Source organism: Dermacentor silvarum, chromosome 6 (assembly GCF_013339745.2).
Source record: "Dermacentor silvarum isolate Dsil-2018 chromosome 6, BIME_Dsil_1.4, whole genome shotgun sequence".
Lineage (NCBI taxonomy): Eukaryota > Metazoa > Arthropoda > Arachnida > Ixodida > Ixodidae > Dermacentor > Dermacentor silvarum.
In genome coordinates, this window is record NC_051159.1 from 28079341 (window position 1) to 28101367 (window position 22027).

The 22027-nt window shown below is 44.9% G+C and overlaps 1 protein-coding gene across 1 annotated transcript in view; it reads left to right on the plus strand.

Annotated features, from left to right (window-relative positions):
- LOC119455347 (protein LMBR1L-like) overlaps positions 1-19224 on the plus strand; it is a 98797-nt gene extending 79573 nt beyond the window's left edge. Inside the window, 1 exon segment of the mRNA XM_037716730.2 lies at positions 10494-19224. Coding sequence (XP_037572658.1) covers positions 10494-10702 — 209 coding nt within the window. The 3' untranslated portion in view covers positions 10703-19224.
- The last annotated feature ends 2803 nt before the right edge of the window (positions 19225-22027 follow it).

Here is a 22027-nt window from a genome sequence, read left to right on the forward strand (position 1 = left end):
TTTTGCAAACTTCAGGCAGCTTCGGGTTGTATTGGGATCCCAGCTCACGTGACTTCCTATCAGGACGGGAACTAGCTGGCTGCCGTCGGGCCGCCAGTGGACTGCCAGAACTCCGAAAATCGAAGAAGGCCAGTGTAGGATTGAAGCTTTGGCCCCACTGCTTATCAGTGTCGTAGCCATCAGTGTCGAGAGATGGCGTAAAACTCGCGCCATCTCTCATACTACTCTGCAACCAGCACCGACCGCCGCCGTGTGGCTTTACACTCTCGCAACTCTGCAACCAGCACCGACCGCCGCCGTAGTGGCTTTACACTGGCGGCGGTTGGAGCTGGTTGCAGAGTAGTACGAGAGATGGCGCGAGTTTTGTGCTGCCAACGCCACCTAACAGCGAGGTTACTTGGGCACAAAAGGGAGGAGGCTGTTCCTCTTTGGCTTTGGATCGGCGAGCGGCGCGGATGTCTCGTGCATGCGCCGACACGTTCTCTGTGAGACCGTCTCGCGAGGCTTGGGAGCGGGGCACCAGAATGGACAAACAGCAATCAGTTCGAACGCCCCACTGTTTGCATGACCTGTGCATGCGAAGGACTAGGCATCAATGTCCAGCATGGAAGCAAACTTATTCGCTCGCTATCCGGTCGCAGTGAGTCGGACTTCCTCAATTTGTCGCGCACCCATTGGCATGTTCTTTGGATAGTAATTCGGCTAGCAGGCATTAGTGTATGAAAGGAGCAATAAATGCTCTTTTGATTGTTTGCATTACTCTGTTGCTATGCTTTTGTCCCAAGAGCACATTTCACACCCCAAGTGGCATCAATGTGAACATCCAAAATCAAGTTTTAGTTGCGCGTCACAGTGACGTTCAATAGGCGGAGCATTCTGGGCATCACCCCATTCCGTGTTAGCCTTCGCAATGCAAACAAGGCATTGAAGAAGGACCGGGAGTACCGCAAAGGGGATCACAGGCGATCTGTGATTGCCAACAACTTCACTTCTGCTGAACGCATTGAAGTACTTTTTGCGGCAAAGTATTTCTGAAATAGTCTGTTTTAACGTCAACTGCATTTCTCAGTTTCAATAAAAAGTAGTTCAGGACCCCTCCCCTTTAAAGGCTGAATGTCTGCACGTATCGTGTGAGGGTGTTTCTGAAACAGGCAGTAAGTTTGCAGGTGAAATGAAAAAGGCCGGGAAAAAGGTCACTGCCTAAAGGATCTTTGTGGGTCTTCCATGAGAAGTTTGTGGCAACTGATGGACTACTGAGGCACACATTTATCTGTGACTTTAAGCCTGTTGATGATGAACGGTGTGTTTAATGTGATTAAACATATCTAGAACATTGGATGGGATTATGTTCTCTACCATTGTGCTGTGAAGATCAGTCACCTACTGCTCTAAATGTTATCATGGGCATTAAAGCCACCAAGAAAGTACAGTTTAGGTAGTTGGTCCAGTGATTGCTGTTTATTACTAGAGGCCATTGCATATGAAGGAGGCAGGTAGAGCAGATATTTTTGCCAAGGGATAGTCTTACTGCACCAGCTCCAAATTGTTATGTATGTATATTTCACTCGTTGGAATCGTTCTCTGTACGACAGTGGCCATTCCTTCAGATGGGCCTTGGCAATCTCTCCTGTAGCTAACACTTTCAAAAATTCCTAAAGGTTACCTGTGGCAGATAGCCCGATTCTAGTTTATGAGCTGGTCTACTTGAAGAGGCGGACATTACTTGCACAAGAAATTGAAATGCATAATCGAATGATTAATAAAAATTCACTAATTAAGTTTTTAACTAATTACCTGATGGCCCATATTGCAATTTACAAATTGTAGCCATGGAGTTAGCAAGGCAGATCCACTTGGAACGAATTCTCGGGAGGACACCAGTTTCGAGATATTGATTCCCGAACTTTACGGAGAAATGCATTGGTGTTCCAGTTAGTTTCTTAACAAAACTTCGCTTTCTGCATTGAAGCACAAGCTTAACTGGAACGTCAATGCATCTTTCCACAAAGTTCGGTAATTAATCAGGGTGTCTACCAAGTTGACATTTCCAGATTCCCTGAGTTTTCCAGGTTTTCCCTGAGTGATGTTGCTAAATTCCCTGAGTGAAACGGAACTTTCTTTTACATCAAGATGGGCTGACACCATGTTGCCTGATGCTGTCACTCTTTAGTAAGCATGTTAAAAAGAATGTCGCAGTTTCACCCGAAAGGCGAAGCATCAATTGCGATAGCAAATTAGTAGATAGCTATACGGAGTAAGAATAGTAGTTTTATCAGCTGTATAAACTTGGACATGCAGCAGCACCAGCAACGCGCCGAACTGCTGTCAACGCCGTCGGCGTTTTGCACGCGTTCGCACCGAACGCGCACGGCGCTGGTGACTGTTGCCTGTGCCTCTGGGGGCGGCTCAGAAGTTTTCGACGAGATCAGAACGGGACACTCGTCGAGCAGCGTTCGAAGTCTTTACCACCTTCTCGCCTCACCACATTTTTATATAAATACGCATTTGGTGTCGCAGCTAAACGTCGCGTCGCCTCCCCTCCCTCCCTCCATTACCGCAACTTTCGTTCCCTTTCAATGAAATTACAGCTAATTTAGGGACGGGCGAATAGTGGATTTGAGGTTCGAAGCGAGTAGTGATTTGGTCAAATAATATCGAATCGAATAGTTCGAACAGTATATATCACATATTGCAGTAAAACCTAGTTAATTCGAATTTCACGGGACTGAAAAAAACAAAAAAAAATGTCCGAATTATCAGGGTATGCAGAAAACAATAAGCAAATACTTACTACGTCAGCACGATTTTATTAGTTTAATGTATGAGCAAATCCTTTCGCTATTTAGCACAAAAGCAGTGCGGAAGCTGCAATTCTCGTTATCTCGTGACTGATTGGCTCTCGCAGTGGCGATCGAGGCCTCGCGACTTCCTTCGCAGCACGGCCGCGGCGCGCGCCATCATTTCCGACTAGGGTTCCTCGATGCGTGCGCCCCCCTCCGCCGCCGTGGAGGGTGGAGTCATTCTGTGAAGGGGTGAATGCCGCCTTTCGACCGGCGGCCGCCATTGCGCTCCCCACGCATCGTCGCGGCTGGTTGAGTGAGACACGTGTGCGGCGTCTTCTAGGGCAAAATGCCCAGGTGTTGCGCACCACAGTGCACAAACCATTCGCGAAATGGCTGGAAGATGTTCCGAAAGATCCGAAGAGGCGACTCCTGTGGCTGGTAAAGATCCGGCGCGACAAGTGGCAACCCACGGACCGTTCCTGTTTGTGCAGCGTATACGTTATTGCCTTTCTGTGTTTGGGGAGTTGAAGCTGTGTGACACTGGCACTTTTGATCGGGATCGAGCCTTATCCGGATCGAATTTCTCGATCGTCATCAGCTCCCTTGCCCAAGCTGCAGAAGGAACCCGATCATTGTTGAGAAATCAGATCCCGATCGGGCTTAATCGTAATCACCAGTGCACCGTGTGTAATAGTTCATTTGCACGCTATTTCCCGTAGCGTTTGTCCGTCTTGTAGTCTTGATATCTGGCATGTAAACGTGCCTGTTTAACTCGTTCGTTTCTGGATAGCACAAAATGCGCTGTTCTTAAACACTTGTTGTGCATGAGCTGCAAGTGCGTAAGGATCTGCGCCTACGTTGTGCGCTTTTAAATGCGAAGCATTTCTTAGCGCACTTCGGCGACATTGAGCATATCTATTTATCCATCTATCTATCTATCTATCTATCTATCTATCTATCTAGCCGCCTACGACTTTGGGCTCTCCTGGCCGTTTCGTTAACGGGATGTATACGAAAATTGGTATGCCACAACATGACTGCATGACGAACATAAATGACAGGTCATAACATGAAAATCATGACATGCATGTCATGAGCGGCATGATTTACGTGTCACGGTCTTGGTGCTTCCCTGGCCGTTTCGTTAATGGGATGAATACGAAAATTGGTATGCCACAAGATGACTGCATGACGAACATAAATGACAGGTTATAACATGAAAATCAAAGCATGAATGTCATGAGCGGCATGATTTGCGTGCCACGGTCTTGGTACTCTTGCGGACGTTTCGCTAACTTGATATATACCAAAATTGGTATGACGAGACAACAATGTCTGACGACCATGGGTGACACGTTCTAATAACATGAAAATCGTGACATGCATGTCGCGCCAGCTCGAAGCCACGAGAATAAGTGGGAGTGGAAGCAAGACATGCGCTGCAGTTAATTTGCAGTGAGTTGTAGCGCTTGTTCTTGAAAAAATTATCAACCAAATAAACAATCTACGACATGAGAAATTGCTATGTATTGAATGCATTTTGTTTCCTCTACGTTGAGAAGCCGTGTGGCCGCTTTATTTTAAAGATATCGATGACCGACTGCTTTATAACAGTTACCGGTTTAAGCTATATTGCTGCGGAAAACATGCTCAACAAGGTTTCATAGTCAATGCCTGCATGAGAGCCATGATTTAATGCCACAAAAGCCATATGTAGAGCACCAAATCATCTGACATGTATTCAACAATTTTTACCCATCTGCACATTTACAGGACGGTAAACGAAATAAAAAAATTCAGAATACCCTGCGTTGCAGCATGCAGTCCGTAAATGGGGTAGCTGATGAGTGATGACTGATTCGAAAACACGAATGTTTTTTTTTACAATTTCGTTGAAGGCACAAAACACAGACACAACGAAATGCGATGGGACTGTGTGTGTGTGTGTGTGTGTGTGTGTGTGTGTGTGTGTGTGTGTGTGTGTGTGTGTGTGTGTGTGTGTGTGTGTGTGTGTGTGTGTGTGTGTGTGTGTGTGTGTGTGTGTGTGTGTGTGTGTGTGTGTGTTTCGCACGTTTAACCAATATATAGCCCAACAAGACGCTATCTTAAGGTGTTTACGCAGCTGGCGTGTATGGTAGCCTTCCGCTGCCAGCGAGACCGGCTGCAAATTCCGCTCTAAAAATAAAGATTACAGAACGTAAATAGGAGACCTTCACGCTGCCGATGCGAAAACTTTGTGTTCTCGTCATATCGTTAAAGTACCACACGTTTTACATAACGAAGTCTACGTGCAGCTGCGCAAAGTGCCGCTTGCTGCCTATCCTGGCTATAGGCTGCCTGCGGATGGGGCATCATAATGGCGGACGCCGTAGCAGACGACGCGGTTGTCTCCACTACAGTGTACTAGAATATTGGGTAGTGTGCTCTCTGCCCTATGCGGCGCACGCTTCCAGCTGAAGCCGCGCATGTCGCCGGAGCCGGAGGCCGCTAGGGGCGCTGGAGCTAGTTCCACCTGAAGACCCGTGCCAGCGTGTGCGCTCCCGTCACTGCCATTCGCTTGCTGCAGTCTGCACACGAGGACGCGAATCGACTTGATTTTGATTGTTTTTGTAAAGTGCAACGTTCGTCGACTTGCCTCTGCAACGTCCTCGGACTTCCTTTGTGCTCGTTCTACGGTGCGCTGAAAAACTCCGGCGCAATTACTGTTTTTCATCAGGGTGCCGGACAGGCTATAGTCGAGTGAAAGACTCGCCGAAGGCGTCTCTTTTCACCGTCCCACAAGAGGAAGAAAGGAGACATCAGTGAGAAAGAAACTTACACCATGAAGACAAGAAGCTTGATCAGACATGTGCCGTGTGCGAATTGCACTTTGAGCCGCGTTACATAATTAGAGACTTCATTGACGTCGTTAACGGCAAAGAGTTTTTTTTTTTTTTTTTTTTTTTTCATTTCGCCGTACTGCATATTCTTAGGCATGCTCTTAACGTGCTTTGTATCTAGTATGTGCTCTGTGAGAAAAACAAAGGTTTGTTTTATTTTGTAAACATTGTTATTGTTGTACGCACAAAGAAATATTTTCCACATGCACTAGCAGGGAGATTTGTAATATTTTTGGAATCTGTGCAGTACTTTGAGTATTCTTTGGTTGGGCTGATTTTGCTTATTTTTCACTGCTGCAACAATAGTGTACATCGCTTTTGTTTCGATGCGGTTCCTAATAAATTTGCACGAACTTGAAAGTGCATTCGAAAACAAAAGCAATTTTATGCGCTCAAAGAGCAATGCCGCCTGCTCGCTGAAATCATTGCTCGAATTCAATTACAATTATACAATTAGAAATAAGCTTGTTTGATATTTTAAGGAAAATAATTTTTGCATAAATATAGGCGCCATGTTTTTCTTTCCGGCGATGTGTACCCACACGTCGTGTATATGCATTTATGATGCAAGAAAACTGCCCACAACTTGACCAAGTGCGGTCAGTTTGGGCAGCAGTCCACTGCTAATGAGAGCGGCGCAAGCTCGACGCTGGCCTTAGTGGACCGCAGTGGACGATTACACGGTGATAACTAGTACTATATATATATATATAATAAGCAAATCATAAGAAGCCAACAAACAATAACACCAAGGACAACAGGCTGTCCTTGGTGTTATTGTTTGTTGGCTTCTTATGATATGCTTATTAAAACAATGGCAGTGGCTATTCTCCCGGCAGCCGGGAGAACTTCTGCAACGAATTTCTGCCGGCACTCACCTCCTATTGGCTCTTGGAAGGTTAGGGTGTGTTATGTTAGGTTGTTGTGTTATGTTAGGTTAGATTAGGTGAAATTAGGTTGTGTGATGTTAGGTTAGGGCGAACCTGCAGGCCGTTTTTCCCCCGGCAGTTTGTCATGTGACTTCCGAGCGCCAATAGGAGGTGAGCGTCGGGAGAAATACTGCCGGGAGAATAGACTCACCCTAAAATAATCGGGCCCCTCGGTTCCCTTTCTTCTCGATATATATATATATATATATATATATATATATATATATATATATATATATATATATATATATATATATATATATATATATATAAATCAGAAGCACAACTTCGCGGTTATCTTAGGTTTAATATTTTCCCAACAGTTTCGGTCGGTGGACCGACCTTTACATTATATATATATATATATATATATATATATATATATATATATATATATATATATATATATATAATGTCACGTAGTAGTGACGCTGAAGTAAACAGTCGTAAAACTGTATTACGACACTGATTTTTTATTGGGCGAACCTGTGCCCACAAAAGCAGGCTACACTCGAAGCGCAACGAAAGCGGCGAACACAGTCGGCGATCGTCGAAAATCTGCTCAGCGGCGAAACGCGTCAGCTTTTATACATGAGTCATCGAATGTTCCAGATTATTCCCTGGTGCCCGCGTGTCTTCCAGAAAGTTCTAGACAATTCGCGTCTGTCATACAATCAGATAACATAAGCGTCGGTGAAAACAGGCAACGGAAAGAAGCATCGATAACGTTCTAGAAACTTCCGATACAGGCGCGTCCTGCGCCGAGCAATAACGTTTAACATTTGTTAGCCGATGGAAAGCGGCCACCGGTGAAAGATAAACATGTATACGTGTCAATATATATAACGAATCATCGTGCTCATATATATAAAACGAATTATCGTGCTCACGTTATCGTCACAGTAACTGCTACAAACTGCCGCAAGCTGCCCACTGCGGTGGCGAACCAGCGCCCAAATTCATGCACTCGCGAGGCCATCGATAACGCCGCCCGAGCCGTCGCAGTCACAATGGTAAAGTTTATATACAGCACAAAATGCGAATTTACGCCTTTCCGGTAATACAGATAGCAAGAACTTTAGATTTACGCTATGCAGTGAAATAACCCGCATAGCGTAGGCGCAAGACTGCAAAACGTTTCAGGTGAGAATGTTTGTAGCGCCATCTCTCAGAGGCGACATCAAGGGCCTCAAGCGGAGCCGTCATCTGAGCCCACTACCCCTATTCTAGAACACTATATCTCCACCCTCCACGGCGGCGGAGGGGGGCGCACGCATCGAGGAACCCTATTTCCGACACGCTTTGCACTACCGCGCGCACATCCCGATAATTTTTTCGCCAGTAGGCGGTGCGCTTCATCCTCGACAGCTTTGCCCCGAGTCAAACCGAAACAACTGCTTGTCGCAACCGCGGCCGCTATCGACACGATTATGAACGGCGACTTTGTCGTGCTTAAGGGTACGGCCACGATAGCGGCAAAAACGCCCGCGCCATGCCGCGAGCGGCAACGCATCATGACGCGCGCGGCAAAAGCGGCAGGAATCGGGGGTTTAGGGTGCCGAGAGCGACGAGGGTGGCGTCACGGAGCCAATGGCAACCGGACCTCCGCCGCTCCGCGCCGGGTTATCAATCGACGATTGTCGTCTCTTGCGGTTCTTTAGAGGGATTTCTTGACGCTGTCCGATTGCACCCTTTTCGCTCACGGTGATTCCGCTTTCCGAGAGCGCGCGAGATCATGGGCCGTATTCTGAAACGTTCGCCTAGGCGAAATTTCTTTTTTCGCTTTCAGGCGTGCGCCGATTGGCTGTTTTAGCAAAATTGGATGAGCTGATTGGGTGGTTGAACCCGACGTCATTCAATTTGCTCAACCAGCCAATCAGCGCGCATGCTGATTTCGACGTTTCAGAATACGGCCCCATATCGCGCTGCCGCGCGGCGAGATGCGATTGCCACGGTGGACTTCGCGACAAGGCGCTGACGCGCGGCAACTTGCTGCTAGTGTGGCCGTACCCGGCCGACGCACGCACCGAGTCAGAACTACCGTTCACTGCAACAACTTCAGACGAAATCGCGGTCGCTATCTATGCGATCATGGATGGCCACTACGCAGCTCTTTAGGCATGCGGCCGACGTGCGTATTGAGTCAAAACGAAACTAAACGAAACCGCTGCGAAAGAAACCGCGGCAGCTATCGACGCGATGATGGGTGGCGACTATGAAATCCCGCGGCCAACGCGTTGTTACGCGCGGCGGTAAACACAATAAAGGCACAAATAGGCACGAAGCGTTCCGTCGTTGCTGTCATTCACGTACAATTTCCGCTACTTACTATGGCCATGCGGACTCCGCCGCTTCGTTTCGGTTGTGCGCCAGCGCCGTTTCTGCTCTTCTGCGTCGCACATTTCAGGCTCTTTAATGCAAAAACATATAGCCTTCGAGATTTATGGGTGACGTATGGCAGCCATGACGTGAAGCACAGCCTCCGAGATGTGTACCGACCGTCCGTGGCTTTTGGCTGCCTATTCGGGAGCGCTGAATAATTCGAAAATATTGAATCCATGAATTCGAATCGAAGCGAATAACGAACATAGAATTATTCAATTAAATATTCAACAATACCATATATTCGCCCATCCCTAGAGTAATTTTCCCTGATAGAGGCACAAATTCCCTGAGTTTTCCCTGAGTTTTTCCAGAATATTCAAAATCCCTGAGAATTCCCTGTTTTCCAGGTTTTCCCGGTTGGTAGACACCCTGTTAATATGTCGAAACTGGTGTCAACCGGAGAATTAATTTCAAGTGGATCCACCTTGCGAACTCCACGGCTACAATTTGTAAATTACAATATGGGCCACCAGGTAATTAGTTAAAAACTTATTTAGTGAATTTTTGTTAATAATTCGATTATGCATTTCAATTTCTTGTGCAAGTAATGTCCGCCTCTTCGAGTAGACCAGCTCATGAAGTAGAATTGGGCTATCTGCCACAGGCAACCTTAAATAAATTTCGAAAGTGTTCGTTGAAACACCCTGTATATTTCTTGAACGGTTTAGTATTTTGTGTTTGAAGTAATCTATTTTGTGTTCTTGGGTTGAATCAGAAATCAAAATTATGCTTCCTAGAGTCACTTGAATATAAATTTCTCTTTCAAATGCAACCAATTTCATTCAAATGGTTTCAGCAGTTGTGTCATAAAAGCATTTCTGCGCTTTACATGTATTTTAATAGGGTGCATTAGAGTTGGCCCCAAGCTAAAGCTTCCTCTTAAATAGCCACAAATAAGAGGAGCTTCAAATGTTTGTCAGACAGATTAGCTTTGTGTATTTAAATTTTAAGTTCCTCATTATAGAAAATGTTTTGACAAAAGTATGTTGTGCAGAAGCGTTACGTTGAGCAAATTCTTTCAAGTTTGCGAGCTACGCAGACTTAGACCTCTGTAGAACTGTGCAAGGTTCCTTAATGATCATTCAGATCACTTGACTATAGAAATTGTCATTCAAATCACTTTACTGCAGGTGAATAACTTCTAGCTTTAACTTCCCAGGAAGCCTGTAGATGCTTAGTAATTATGGAACCTTTTCTTCAGTCTCAGGTCGAGGTCGGAAAAGGGCCCTGTAATTGTTTTTGCAGGATCTGAAGGGTTTATGTCCCATGAACCTCAACTATAATTCGTTGCTACCAGTGTTTGTTATTACATACTGCCATGTTCCTGCCTCTGCAATGTTACTATTGCCCTTTATAAAAAATGCTCTGAAGCTTTAGCATGTTGTCGCACAAAGGATGGGGAATGACCTAAATGCTACGAACCTTATAAGTGTGGTTTTATTTGAACCAGAAAAGTAACAAATGCACAGTGTACACAGATGACTGTACAAAAACAGGCTCTGGGTCGTTGCGTGCAGGCATCACCAACTTTGACCTGTTGGGTGACTTTGGCCGCATCGAGTGGCTGGCCAGCTTCCCACTGGTGCTCACCTACAATGTGGTGTTTGTGGCTGCGGCTGCCACCAGCCTGGCCACCAAGGTGACGGCAACAGTGCGCACCGAGCTGCTGGGGCGCCTTGCAGCCTGGGGCACGGCCACCCCTTGGCTGTTACCAAAGGAGGACTGACATTGCGCTAATTATTTATTAATAGTTCCTAATTTTTTTAGCTTTAACAGTGGCATTACTTATGTGTTTTAGTTAAGTATTGTGGATGCATATATTGCACTGCTGTTTATTTTCCTGACCACTGGGCCTTTGTCTTGCTACCGAGTGTACAAGCCCATATTTATGTTTATCTACTTTCAGCCCTGTTCATTATTTTTCTTACCCCTGTGTATTTCGTTGTAAATAATGGTCACTAAACCGGTATGAACAACTTGAGACAATTGCAGTGGGCTGATCACCTAGTCACAGTTTTCCAGGCCATGTGTTAATGTGCTGCAGGGGGAGCCCGACGTCGCTCTGCCTCGTGGCACCGGTGCGACGTGGCATTCACACACAATTCACTGCACTGTTTGCTAGGAATGCAGCGGAAGTCAGCAGTAGACAGTGCACGGATTTGTGCATGGAAAGCATGGGCTGCGCACCACAAGATTCGGGGGAGAGCATTGGTTCAAACGTCTGCTGCCCAGCTTTTACTGTGGCCTTTTTTGAAAGATTTGTGTGGGAGAATATTCCTTGTACAGATGTGCCACTTAAGAACAAGCCATTCAGCTGAGCATGGTTTAGTGCCTCTTACAGGGGACGTTCATCATCGTAACATTGCCTTCTCAATTGTGAACTTAGGATTGCCGTATTTTCCTGTGTGTAAGTGACACATTTATGGAAGTCTGATTCCCCATGCAGGCACTCTTCTTGGTGAGAAAAGTTGGTATACAAGCCACATCTTTGTATATGATGCATGTCTTTATTTGCTCAGTTTGATGAAGCCTAACTACACATTTTATATTCCATGCATGAAATACTTGAGTGTTTTAGCCATCATGATGTTCAGCGTAGTGTGCGATACACAACTTGCCACGAGAGACATGCTCACGTGTGTAGATGGAATCTTGCCTGCCTACAGGTCGATATTGTAATTTTCCAATTTGGCATGCTCAATTCACCTGTATGCCATCTTCTCACACTGCCCATTCTGCGGAATACTAATGTGTCAATGCGAGTGCTTGTTATGCGTGACTCTTCTGTCCTAAACTGCTTGCTTGTTCATGCTCAAATTTCACATAGAGGTGGCATTTAACAATGCTTGCATCTAGAAACCACGTTTGGGTGCATTACTGTCTAGTTTGAGCTCAATTAATCGTAATAGTTTAGTCTGCAGTAATGTTTGACAGGTTGTATATTCTTTGTCAACGAAACGATGGCCGCTATTTTTCACTTGAATGGCAAAATAAGGCACGCACTGTGTTTCGCCCTGACACTGCCAGATGGTGCCACTGTTTCATTCCAGCAAAGTTGGCAAGATTTTTATTGAACAATATTTTCCACCTAGAGGACACACACGGAAAGGTAGAAACATTGACAGCGACACGGGCAGCATTTCCAACTGATTTACTTAGGGTGCATACCCATGAATAATTAGGCATAGGAATGGACGCATAGAAGACAAATCACAACTGTTTAGAAAAATCTCATTTCATATGAATTAAAGCAGAAGTAACATACAGCATAAACCACTTTTAGCGTAAGTTGCCGGAGTCACGAATATGCACTATAAGCAGTACTGCACTGTAACCAAAACATTTTTCAAAGGCTGCACACATGCAAAACATGTAGACCAAGAGCCGTGCGTATCTGAGAAGCATGCGACCGGGATGTTTACATCCATTGAAATTTTAAGAATGTTGAAAGGTTAATGTCCAAGAACCGTGATCTTCGCATGAAGCACGCAAAGTAAAACAGAAAAAAAACATAAAAAAACAAATTGCAGATCCCACGCACTGTGGTAATCTATGTTATGTGAAGCATTCTGCAGGTACCTGGCTATCCAGTATTGTTTTGGGTTCCACAAAACGACACCAGGAGGACCAACATGTTCCTGTAAGTTGAGTAGTTGGGTGTGGCTTGCAAGCGTACGTGTGACATCAGCACGACGAAAACCACTCTGTATATGATCGTATGACAGCAATGGCATGATTTCTATTCTAGCGTTCAACACGAGCCTACCAAATGGTGACTGTCAGTTTCTACATAGGTAGCGGACGAGAGTAAGCGAGAGAAACTTGGATTGTGATGTCATTAGCGACTATGTGTTATACAATCCTACATACATACGGCTATTTTATGTGGTGTATGGTAAAACGAATAATATTTTGCTTCTGTTATAGCAATCTGAAAGAGGATTTTTCAAATGTTGTGATTCGTCTTACATGCATGCATCTCTGATTCCCTATGTCTGCTTGTTCATGGGTATGCACCTTGAACAAATCAGTGGGAAGTGCTGCCTGTGTTGTTATCAATGTATCTATAAAGCGAAGCTTTCTTCACCTCTTCCTTCGACCTTTCCACTGCTGCAGCTGTGTTGCACACTGCATCGGAAGGTTGTTCAGAGCGTGCATATACATGGCAGAAGCACGACAGAGAGGAAAGGTGATGCGAAAAACTCGTTTAGACATTTCGATCACGTCTCCGCAATGCCCTACGGAGCTCCCTGGGCGTCACCACAATAACCTCTTGACTGCTGTAATTATCTGTGACCCCCCACAAAAGCATTGCAGAACTCCAGCGCTTACCTTTGTATTGACGTGCAGCAGCCGAGAGGGGAGGTAGATGGAATGGTAGAGAGGAGGTAGGGAGAGGAAGCAGAGAATGGGTAGAACTTACGCAGTTGTGAAACGAGCCTTGCCACTCTTCGCTTGCAGCACCCGCATACATGGGGGGAGGGTGGGAGAGGGAAAAGGAGTCGCCAAGCAGGCAAGGTAACACTAGTACTAGACATGGCAGCACTTGGTGATAAACTGGATAAATTTAAATTTAAGGTATTGGGCTATGGTCCGCTTCTGCTATTTCTGAAAAAGAAACACCGTGCAAATTTGACAAGCGGACAACTGACACAGGACGTGCAGACACAAAGCTGCATGAAAGCACCGCAGCGTCCAGACGACACTATGGAAGCGCCCGCCCATCAAATCAACACTTCTGTACCCACCACAGTAATCTTGCAGCAATGGCATTGCTCGAGGTCGCGAGTTTGAACCCGATCGTGGCAGCCACATTTCCACGGGGCGAAATGCAATAACGCCTCAGATTTAGGTTCACGTTAAAGAATCCCAGGTGATTAAAATTAAAACGGAGTACCCCCACTGCTACGTGCCTAATAATCAAATTGGGGGCTTGGTACATAAAACCCCATAATTTAATTAAGTGTTGTGCCGTGTAAGGCAATGACAGTGCTAACCTTCTCGCAGGCTATGAACAATGGTTCACAATTAACACCACCTCGAGCAAGCATGTCTCACTGTGTGTTCTGTATACTACATGGACAAACACAAGTGGTGCACGCAAGTAATTTTTACCACAAACTCGCTACTCTAGTATTGCACTAAGTGCTGATGAACCTACCTAAAAAGTAAATATCACCGCCAATCATCGGCAATGAACACAAACAGCACAGAGAACTTCACTTGCATCTATTCCCACAGTGCGTGGGATCCGCATAATCTTTTTGTGTTTCTCATTATGAGTGCAAATACATCTTCCAGCAAATAGAAACCACGCTAAGAAACAGTTCCTCTGAAAAATGTTTTTACCTGACTTCACCTCGGGCTATGCATACTTATACTGGTTGAAACAGGCAAGTAATGCACTCAAACTTAATATTGTCACGCTGTAGTGATGGTGAAGAACCAGGCAGCAGCAAAATATGAGTAACCAACTTAACGCTTTATTGGGTGAACCTGTGCCCAGAAAAATGAATTACACTCAAAGCACAACGATAGCGGCAAGCACAGTCTGTGATCGTCGAAAATCTGACTGGCGGGTCAAGCGCAGCGGCTATTTATACGCGACTCGTCGAAGGTTCCGGCATAATCGCCGGTGCTCGCGTGCCTTTCAGAATTTAGAGCACTATTCGTGTCGTGCATGTAATCTGATTACACAAGGTTCGGCAACAACGTAGACAGCTAATAGAATTGGCAACAACAGTCGAGAATTTTTCGATACATGTAGGCTTGCCTTGTGCCTAAGAATAACATTAACGGCCTAACAATAACATTAACAATTGTTAGCAGGTGATAAACAGTCACTGCAAAAAGACAAGTACGCATATCAATATTCAGTTTTATGCATTGCAATATACAACCACTGTGATCAGTTTGAATGCAAACAAGGCAACAGTTTAGTTCAAAGATTCTGGTATACCTGGTACCCATACTTAACCTTTGGCTAAAGAAATTTGTACCAGCACTGCATGTAAATTCAGGAAAAAAATATGGTCCATCGTCAAAGTCATCGAAGGTCTCATTCCAGGATATACGTGCAAAGATACAGCCAATACTGAAAGCAGTAGCACAGATGTCTTTTTTTTTTAATGGTTGCAGATGTAGCATGCATGTGCAAATGAAACACGAATGCATGTTGACATCCACAAGCACAGTAGGCGTGGCACGCTAGATGAGTATCATGGCTGGTCTGAAGTCGCGTCATTGTGGAGGCCACGCAGGTATTCTCTTGCCATCACCACCATATTGCATGCTGCCAACGTGTTGATAAACTAGCACGTCCACGATATATCTTCTGTTGAGAAGGGTCAATGTTTTTGTCGTAACATTTACCTGCAACATAAAACACGAATTCTGTTGTATAATACACATCAGTGGGGGAAAAAAATGTGCATGAAGAAATATGGTATATAACTTCCAGCCTCATTTTGTTCTTCAAGAGACTGCAAGTTCTGATGTAGCTTCTGTACTGTTTCGTGTGCAGTGCACCAATATCCACTGTATTTTGTGCACATTTTCATGCTGTAATTTTTGCATTGAGCATACAATAGGTTATTTTGAACCTTGAGCTGCAGAGTGCTATGAAACACTTTAATAATTGTCTACAAAAGCAAAAGCTTAGCAAAAAAAGAAAAAGACATTGAGTAGTCACAAATTCAGGTTACCTTGGCATATATTTTGGGGATCTTACAAAAAAAAAAAAAAAACTGCAATTGTGCTTGTCATGATTATGGAATGAACAGCACTGCCTGATGGGTAATACTGTGTGTATGTATGCTCCTCCTTGTATCATATCCCATCAGGCAGCGCTGTCTTTTCTGTAATAACAGACCACCAAGCTCTTCAGTCATTCTGTTGTCTTCATGCTTTGAAAAATACCTTATTTGCACGTAAATAACGTGATCACAAATATAACACGAAGGACTTTTGGTCTCCCCCCCCCTCAAAAAAAATAATAAAATATATATATATATATATATATATATATATAATACAGGGTGTCCCAGCTATCACGCAACACGATGTAAAAAAAGAGAAACGGCGTTACGCGTAGCAAACCTAGTGCGTATTATTTCCAGTACAGTGGAGTAGCCGCCAGTAATTTGTTCGTTACTGAGATTTAATTAGGTAATTTTAATTATCTAACTAGAAAAGTACTGTCCTAATTATCCAAGTGTCAATGAGAAAATTGTAGAGCAACATGAAAAACTCCCTATACAGCTTTCTGTTGCTCAATGTGTGCTACATAAATGCGTTTTTCTGAGTGTGAAAGAAGCCTGTGGATACACGCAAAATTGCCGCACGACGGGCCGCTCGAGGCACTTTGCATGTATTCGCGGGCTTCTTTCACGCTCGGGAAAAACACTTTTATGTAGCATGCATTGAGCAACAGAAAGCTGTATCGGGAGTTTTTCATGTTGCTATACAATTTTCTCATTGGCACTTTGATAATTAGGACAGTACTTCTCGAGTTAGATAATTCATTAAAATTACCTAATTAAATCTTAGTAATTAACAAATTACTGGCGGCTATTCCACTGTACTAGAAACAAGACGCACTATGTTTGCTTCCCGTAAAGCCGTTCCTCTTTTTTTAGGAACGGCTCACAAGTGTTGGCAGGCTCACAAGTGTTGGCTCACAAGGCTCACAAGTGTTGGCAGTGGTGGTGGTGGTGGTGGCGGCGGCGGTGTCACGCTGAAAAGTGGGCCGATCCTGGCGATAGTGCAGAAAAGGTCCAAGCTCAATGGCAAATACCAGAGACAAAAAGGAGAAAGAAAGCGAGAGTGAGAATGAGAGAGAAAGAAATAAGGAGAGAAGGCAAGAAAGATAGAAAGATATAGATAGAAAGAGAGAGACAAAGAAAGTCACCTTGAATGTCAGAGAAAGAAAGAGAGAGGGAGAGAAAGAAAGAAAAAGTCACCACGAAGGTCAGGGAAAGACAGAGACAATGAAAGAAAGAGGCAGAGATACATCTGACCTTTCAGATGTATTGGATACATCACATCTGACGTGTGTGTATCTGACCTTCAGAGACATCTGAAGGTCAGATACACACATGGACAAGCTTCGCTTGTGCCGGCATCGAGGACGGTAACCTGCGCCTACTGCAAAAATTCAGGATCTCCGAGAGCGCAGGGCGCACATTCGTCGCCCCTGGGTGGCACAGACACGTGGCCTTCGCTGCCCAGTAGATCCACGGGCACGATACCATGCCGTAGTGTTCCTCTTCTACGTCAAGAAATGGATTCTAGGGATAGTAAAGCCGATGACCCTATAGGCAAGCAAGGAGCTGAAAAGAATGACAAAGAAAGCGTTGAAAAAATGCTGAAACACCTTCTAGAGTCAATGCGCGTGATTCTCTGTGGTCTCCAGACTCTGTCCGCTAAAAGCGCCATGCGTGTCCTCGCCGTACTGGAGCAGCTGATCGCTGCTCTTCACATATTTTAATTACCTTTCTTGGCACCTGTGCTGCTCACGCAGGAGAAGCCCATACACAAGCTTCTTCACGGCGAGCTTTTGTGAACTTTCAATTGCATTCGTGACTCCGTCCATGCTCTGGAAGGTAGATGACACTTTTGAATGACCTTTTTGGACTTAGTTGATAGCCATGAGGATGCTGAACTTGCGTTTACCATTGTACATCCTTCTTCTATGTCATCAACACCCCTCATTCAGCCTTTATGTCCCCGTTACCCCTCCTCCTGTGCAGAGTAGCAGGCTAGAGCATGCTAGCTCAGGCCGACCTCTCTGCCTTCCTTCAAATAAATTATCTCTCTCACTACCTCCGTTTTCTCAACAGGGGAATGGCTGGCGATCTTTTTAAATCGTGCTGCGTGATAGCTGGGGCACCCTGTATATATATATATCCCCCCCCCCCAAAAAAAAATATATATATATTTTGCAATTATAATGCGAAGTGATGCCACCAAGAAACGGGAAACAACTTATAAAAGTAAATGCCCACAGGGCTTTATTCATTACTGCAAACTGTCTCCACAAAATAAAGTGAAAATCCGAGTACCAGTCATCCTTCATGACACCCATCAAGGTTTTTGGACAGGCAGCACTTCTGAAATTCCTGCGACACAATCGAATGTGGCAAAGCGGATTACCCAGTTACCCACCGCATGACTTCGAAGACCGCTATTTTGATGTGCCTGTGCAACAGCGCCAATTTTCTTGTTCAATGTTCTGTTTAAGAAAAAAAACAAAAGTTATTTGTGTCACGAACCTGAATATAACATCACTAAAGCGCATTTTGAGGCTGCAAGTTAAAAAATAATAATAATAATCTTGTTATATTCGTGCAAATATATGTAGTATGTGCTATTTCAATCTAAAATACTTTGCTGGCATGCTGAGGGGACATTGAAAGAATGTATTTTAATTATTTTTAAGCTAAAGTATGGAATTGATAGATCACCTGGCAGCTTTTCCCAGGAGCTGGTACATGTAGTGTGGCAGCTGCTGGTGTGTCCACAGCATTTAAATTTTTTACATGTTGAGGTTACATGTTGAGATTAAATATCTGAGCATAAATTTGGTAGCAAAATGTGCACAAGGTTGTAATGTTTCAACCTGCATCTTTCCTTAAGGAAACTTGTACATTGCATCATGTATGTAGCTGTGTGTCCTGCGTATTGAGACGCCACAATAGGAGTCTACAGCAGAAGATGTACATTCCCGACCTGCTGAATCAGGTGACCAAGGACCTGTGCTCATTACTAGTGATATCGTGTGTAATATTCATGGTCATTGATTTTAGGATACATTCGCGCAACATATGGCGAATGAATTTTTTTTACCTTGTCCTTTTGTCATGATTCATGCATTTCTTAAATCAGTTCTTGGTATCAGCACATCAATGGTCTCAATTTGATATTGATTGGGACAATGCTCTTCAGAGCAGTTTCCATTTCCAAGCTTTGAATGCATGTTTCAAAAAACACTTTCATGACGTGAAATTGTGCAAAAATCAGAATTAGTTCTATTGCCCGATAGTGTGTAAGCATGACTTTTACATTGCATGCTAAAAATGACAAAGCAATAGGCTTCCTTCTTTTCTACATTTTTATGAAAAGGTGAAAAGTGCATATGCCATGTCATTGTTTTCCTGCACACCATTTCCCGTATTCATTGTAACGAAGCCATTTACTATGATTGATATGTGGTTTCCTCTTATTAAAAGAATTTCAAGTACTCCTGGATCTGGTCCCAAGTTACTGTGATGTGTGATGGTGCTGTTCCAGCACAGTCGGCGACCTTCTTTGGCCTTGCTGTGTTGTAGCATATTGCTTACTTATTTCACTTTACTGTAGGCCAGAAACTTGTCTGCCTATAAGAGGTGAAAATAAAAGCAAAGCAAACAGAACAGTAACAAAAAAGAAAACTTAAAAAGGTTACACATTGCTTTCAAGAATATGGGGCGTAAAGAGCTCCACTTTTCTATGCACTAAGAAAATGCTTACGGAAGTTAATTTCTGCAATAATCCAAGTGAATATTTGCGACAGTGACAAGTTTGTCAACTAATTACGTGTGTCGTAAGTTCAGAAGCAAGCTTTTGTCAAATGGTAAGATATTATATAGAAACATAAGCTGACCAAACTCCACCTCATTAACGGGGCCATGACACCAAATTTTAAAGCTTGGATTATGCATTGTCTCTTAAAGGGACACTAAAGGCAAAGATTAAGTCAACGTGGAATGTTAAAATACTATCGCAGACATCTCAAAACGGTTGTTTCGTGCCAAGAAAAGACAGTTTATGATAAAATTGCATCTGAAGCGTCCACGTGCCTCTAGCGCAATTCAAACGTATCGGAACTCTCATTAGTGCTAAACGTTTCACCGTGGACATGGTTTTTAATAAAGTGAACATTACGCGTCACTTTACTCTAGCGGACATAATTTTGCCTGGATCGAATAGAAGCTGTATTTTTTACCTCCATGACCAATGTTCGTGTCACCGGTGCGACGCATCGGTGCAGCGTCGATGCGCTCTTTCTGTAGTTCTTTCAGTGATTTTGAGAGTGATAAACACCACTATCAAATCTTTGGCTTAATAAAGTTCATATTCAATAAAATTTTAATGTCATTCCCACTGCGCTTTTTTTTTTTTTGCGGGAAAATTTTGTCGGTGCCATCTTGAATTTTGGTGCCGTTCCGGGATAGCGCCCCCCCCCCCCCCCCCTAACTTTGCCGGTAATTTCGACTTGCTTGAGGGGGGGGGGGGGGGGTGCGCTTGCTCGGAATTTTACGGGTAACCCGCGGTGGCCAGGAACCCACAGTAAATAAATTTTTATTAAATTATATGGACACTCCAGGCGCATTTCTGTCGTCGCCGTGATGTTCCGTATACAGGCGCTGATCCAGGGGGGATGTCCGGATGTCCTGACTCCCCCCTCAGCTATCTGCATCGCCCCTCGCTGACAGGATGATGGCGACAGGGCCAGCATCCTTTAAAAGTATTTTTCCCGAGTACCAGGGGTAGCAGCCATGTAGAAGTAAAGCTAGCTCGCTCACAAGTTGTTTTCCGTAGGGGTGCGGTGTCGCGAAGTTGTCGTTATTTTTTCTCATGAACACTTGGACTTCCTGGCGCGGCCGTGCCTGGCGGCATCTTGTGAACGAGGGGATGTCCCTTTTGTCAAGCACGCCGATGTCCGCGCGAGCGCCTTCGCGCCTCTGTCATAGGTGTGTCATCGGTTGCCTCTTACCGTTACCTGGAAAAGCCAGGGATGCGGCGTAGCGCGTTCACGCCGGAGAAAAAAAAAAAAAAGCTAACAAAGCGGAGAGGCGTTGACAGCAGTAACGTGAATACAGACAACGCGAACACGGATAGGGCAAGTTGCACCGTGCGAAAGAGAAATGCGTCGAAGGACCATGAGTCCGAGGACGAACGTCACCGTCTGCAGTCGCTCACGCAGGAGAAACTTCAGGAAGAACGTTTCGCCGCGCCTCCTCCCGGCGGCAACATGCAACCCATCAGCCCGCGCCCCCCTCTGACCACACTACAAAACCGTCTAGTACACTGTAGCCGGACCAAGCTGAGACCACGTACTCTTTCTTTGAGTTTTGTGTTGTCTCCTGTCAGACTACCCTAGTGGACAGTCTAATCTTGATCAACTTAAACAGTAAATAGATCAACTTAATATGTCCCCCTGTCCTTTGCAGTTCGTCTGTCTGCCCTTCAATGCCGCGTAGCGATTTCACGGAATTTGGTGCTACAGTGTCACAGAAAATGATATCGACATTTTTAAAGCGAAAGCCTTAAAGTATTGCTTTAAATCTCTATGTTTCAAGGTCGCTGTGAGGTATAGAAAAAGTGAGTGAGCTCGCCTCGCGCTCGTGCCACTACTTGCGCGTTCGACGGCGTTGGGGAGGATGAGGGAACTGTCAGCGGTGGCGTGGCAGTGCTTCGACGGAAAGGGCAACGGTGGCGTTGGGAAGGAGGGGGGAAATAGCAGCAGCGCAGTAGGGGCGTTGAGGGCAAGCGCGGTGGCGGCGCTGGGAAGGAGGAGAGAAATGTCAGCGGCGCGTAGAACGTTCTGGAAACGGCGGCAGCACGCTCGCAGCGCGCTCGCGCGCGTTGTATACCTCGGGCGTGGGCGCAGAGCTTCATTCCAGATCGTTATGGGTGCAACTAGGCTTTCGCCTTCACATTCTTAGAAAGTTCTAAGCATCCCTCGTAATTTTTTCTCCTGTGTCCAAGCGCTCGTTTCAATACACTGAAACCAGCAATGGTATGTACAAAAAAAAAAAAAAAAAAAAAACGTACGCTCTTTGATTTACGAGTTTTATTTTGCTTAAAGTAAGTCCCCGCGAATGTGTCTATATAAATATCGTAAGGAAGAAGAAGAGCGTCGTGTAGAGCTCCGCAGCCGAGTCGCCAGGGCTACTGTAGTGGGGCTCGTGCTCGACGCTGTTCCTGGTGCGCCTGGCGAAACCTACGCTGTTGTGTCTTCCTGTCGGCGTCCTTCGTGCCGTCCACAGCCGTGCTAGACTTCCTTGTC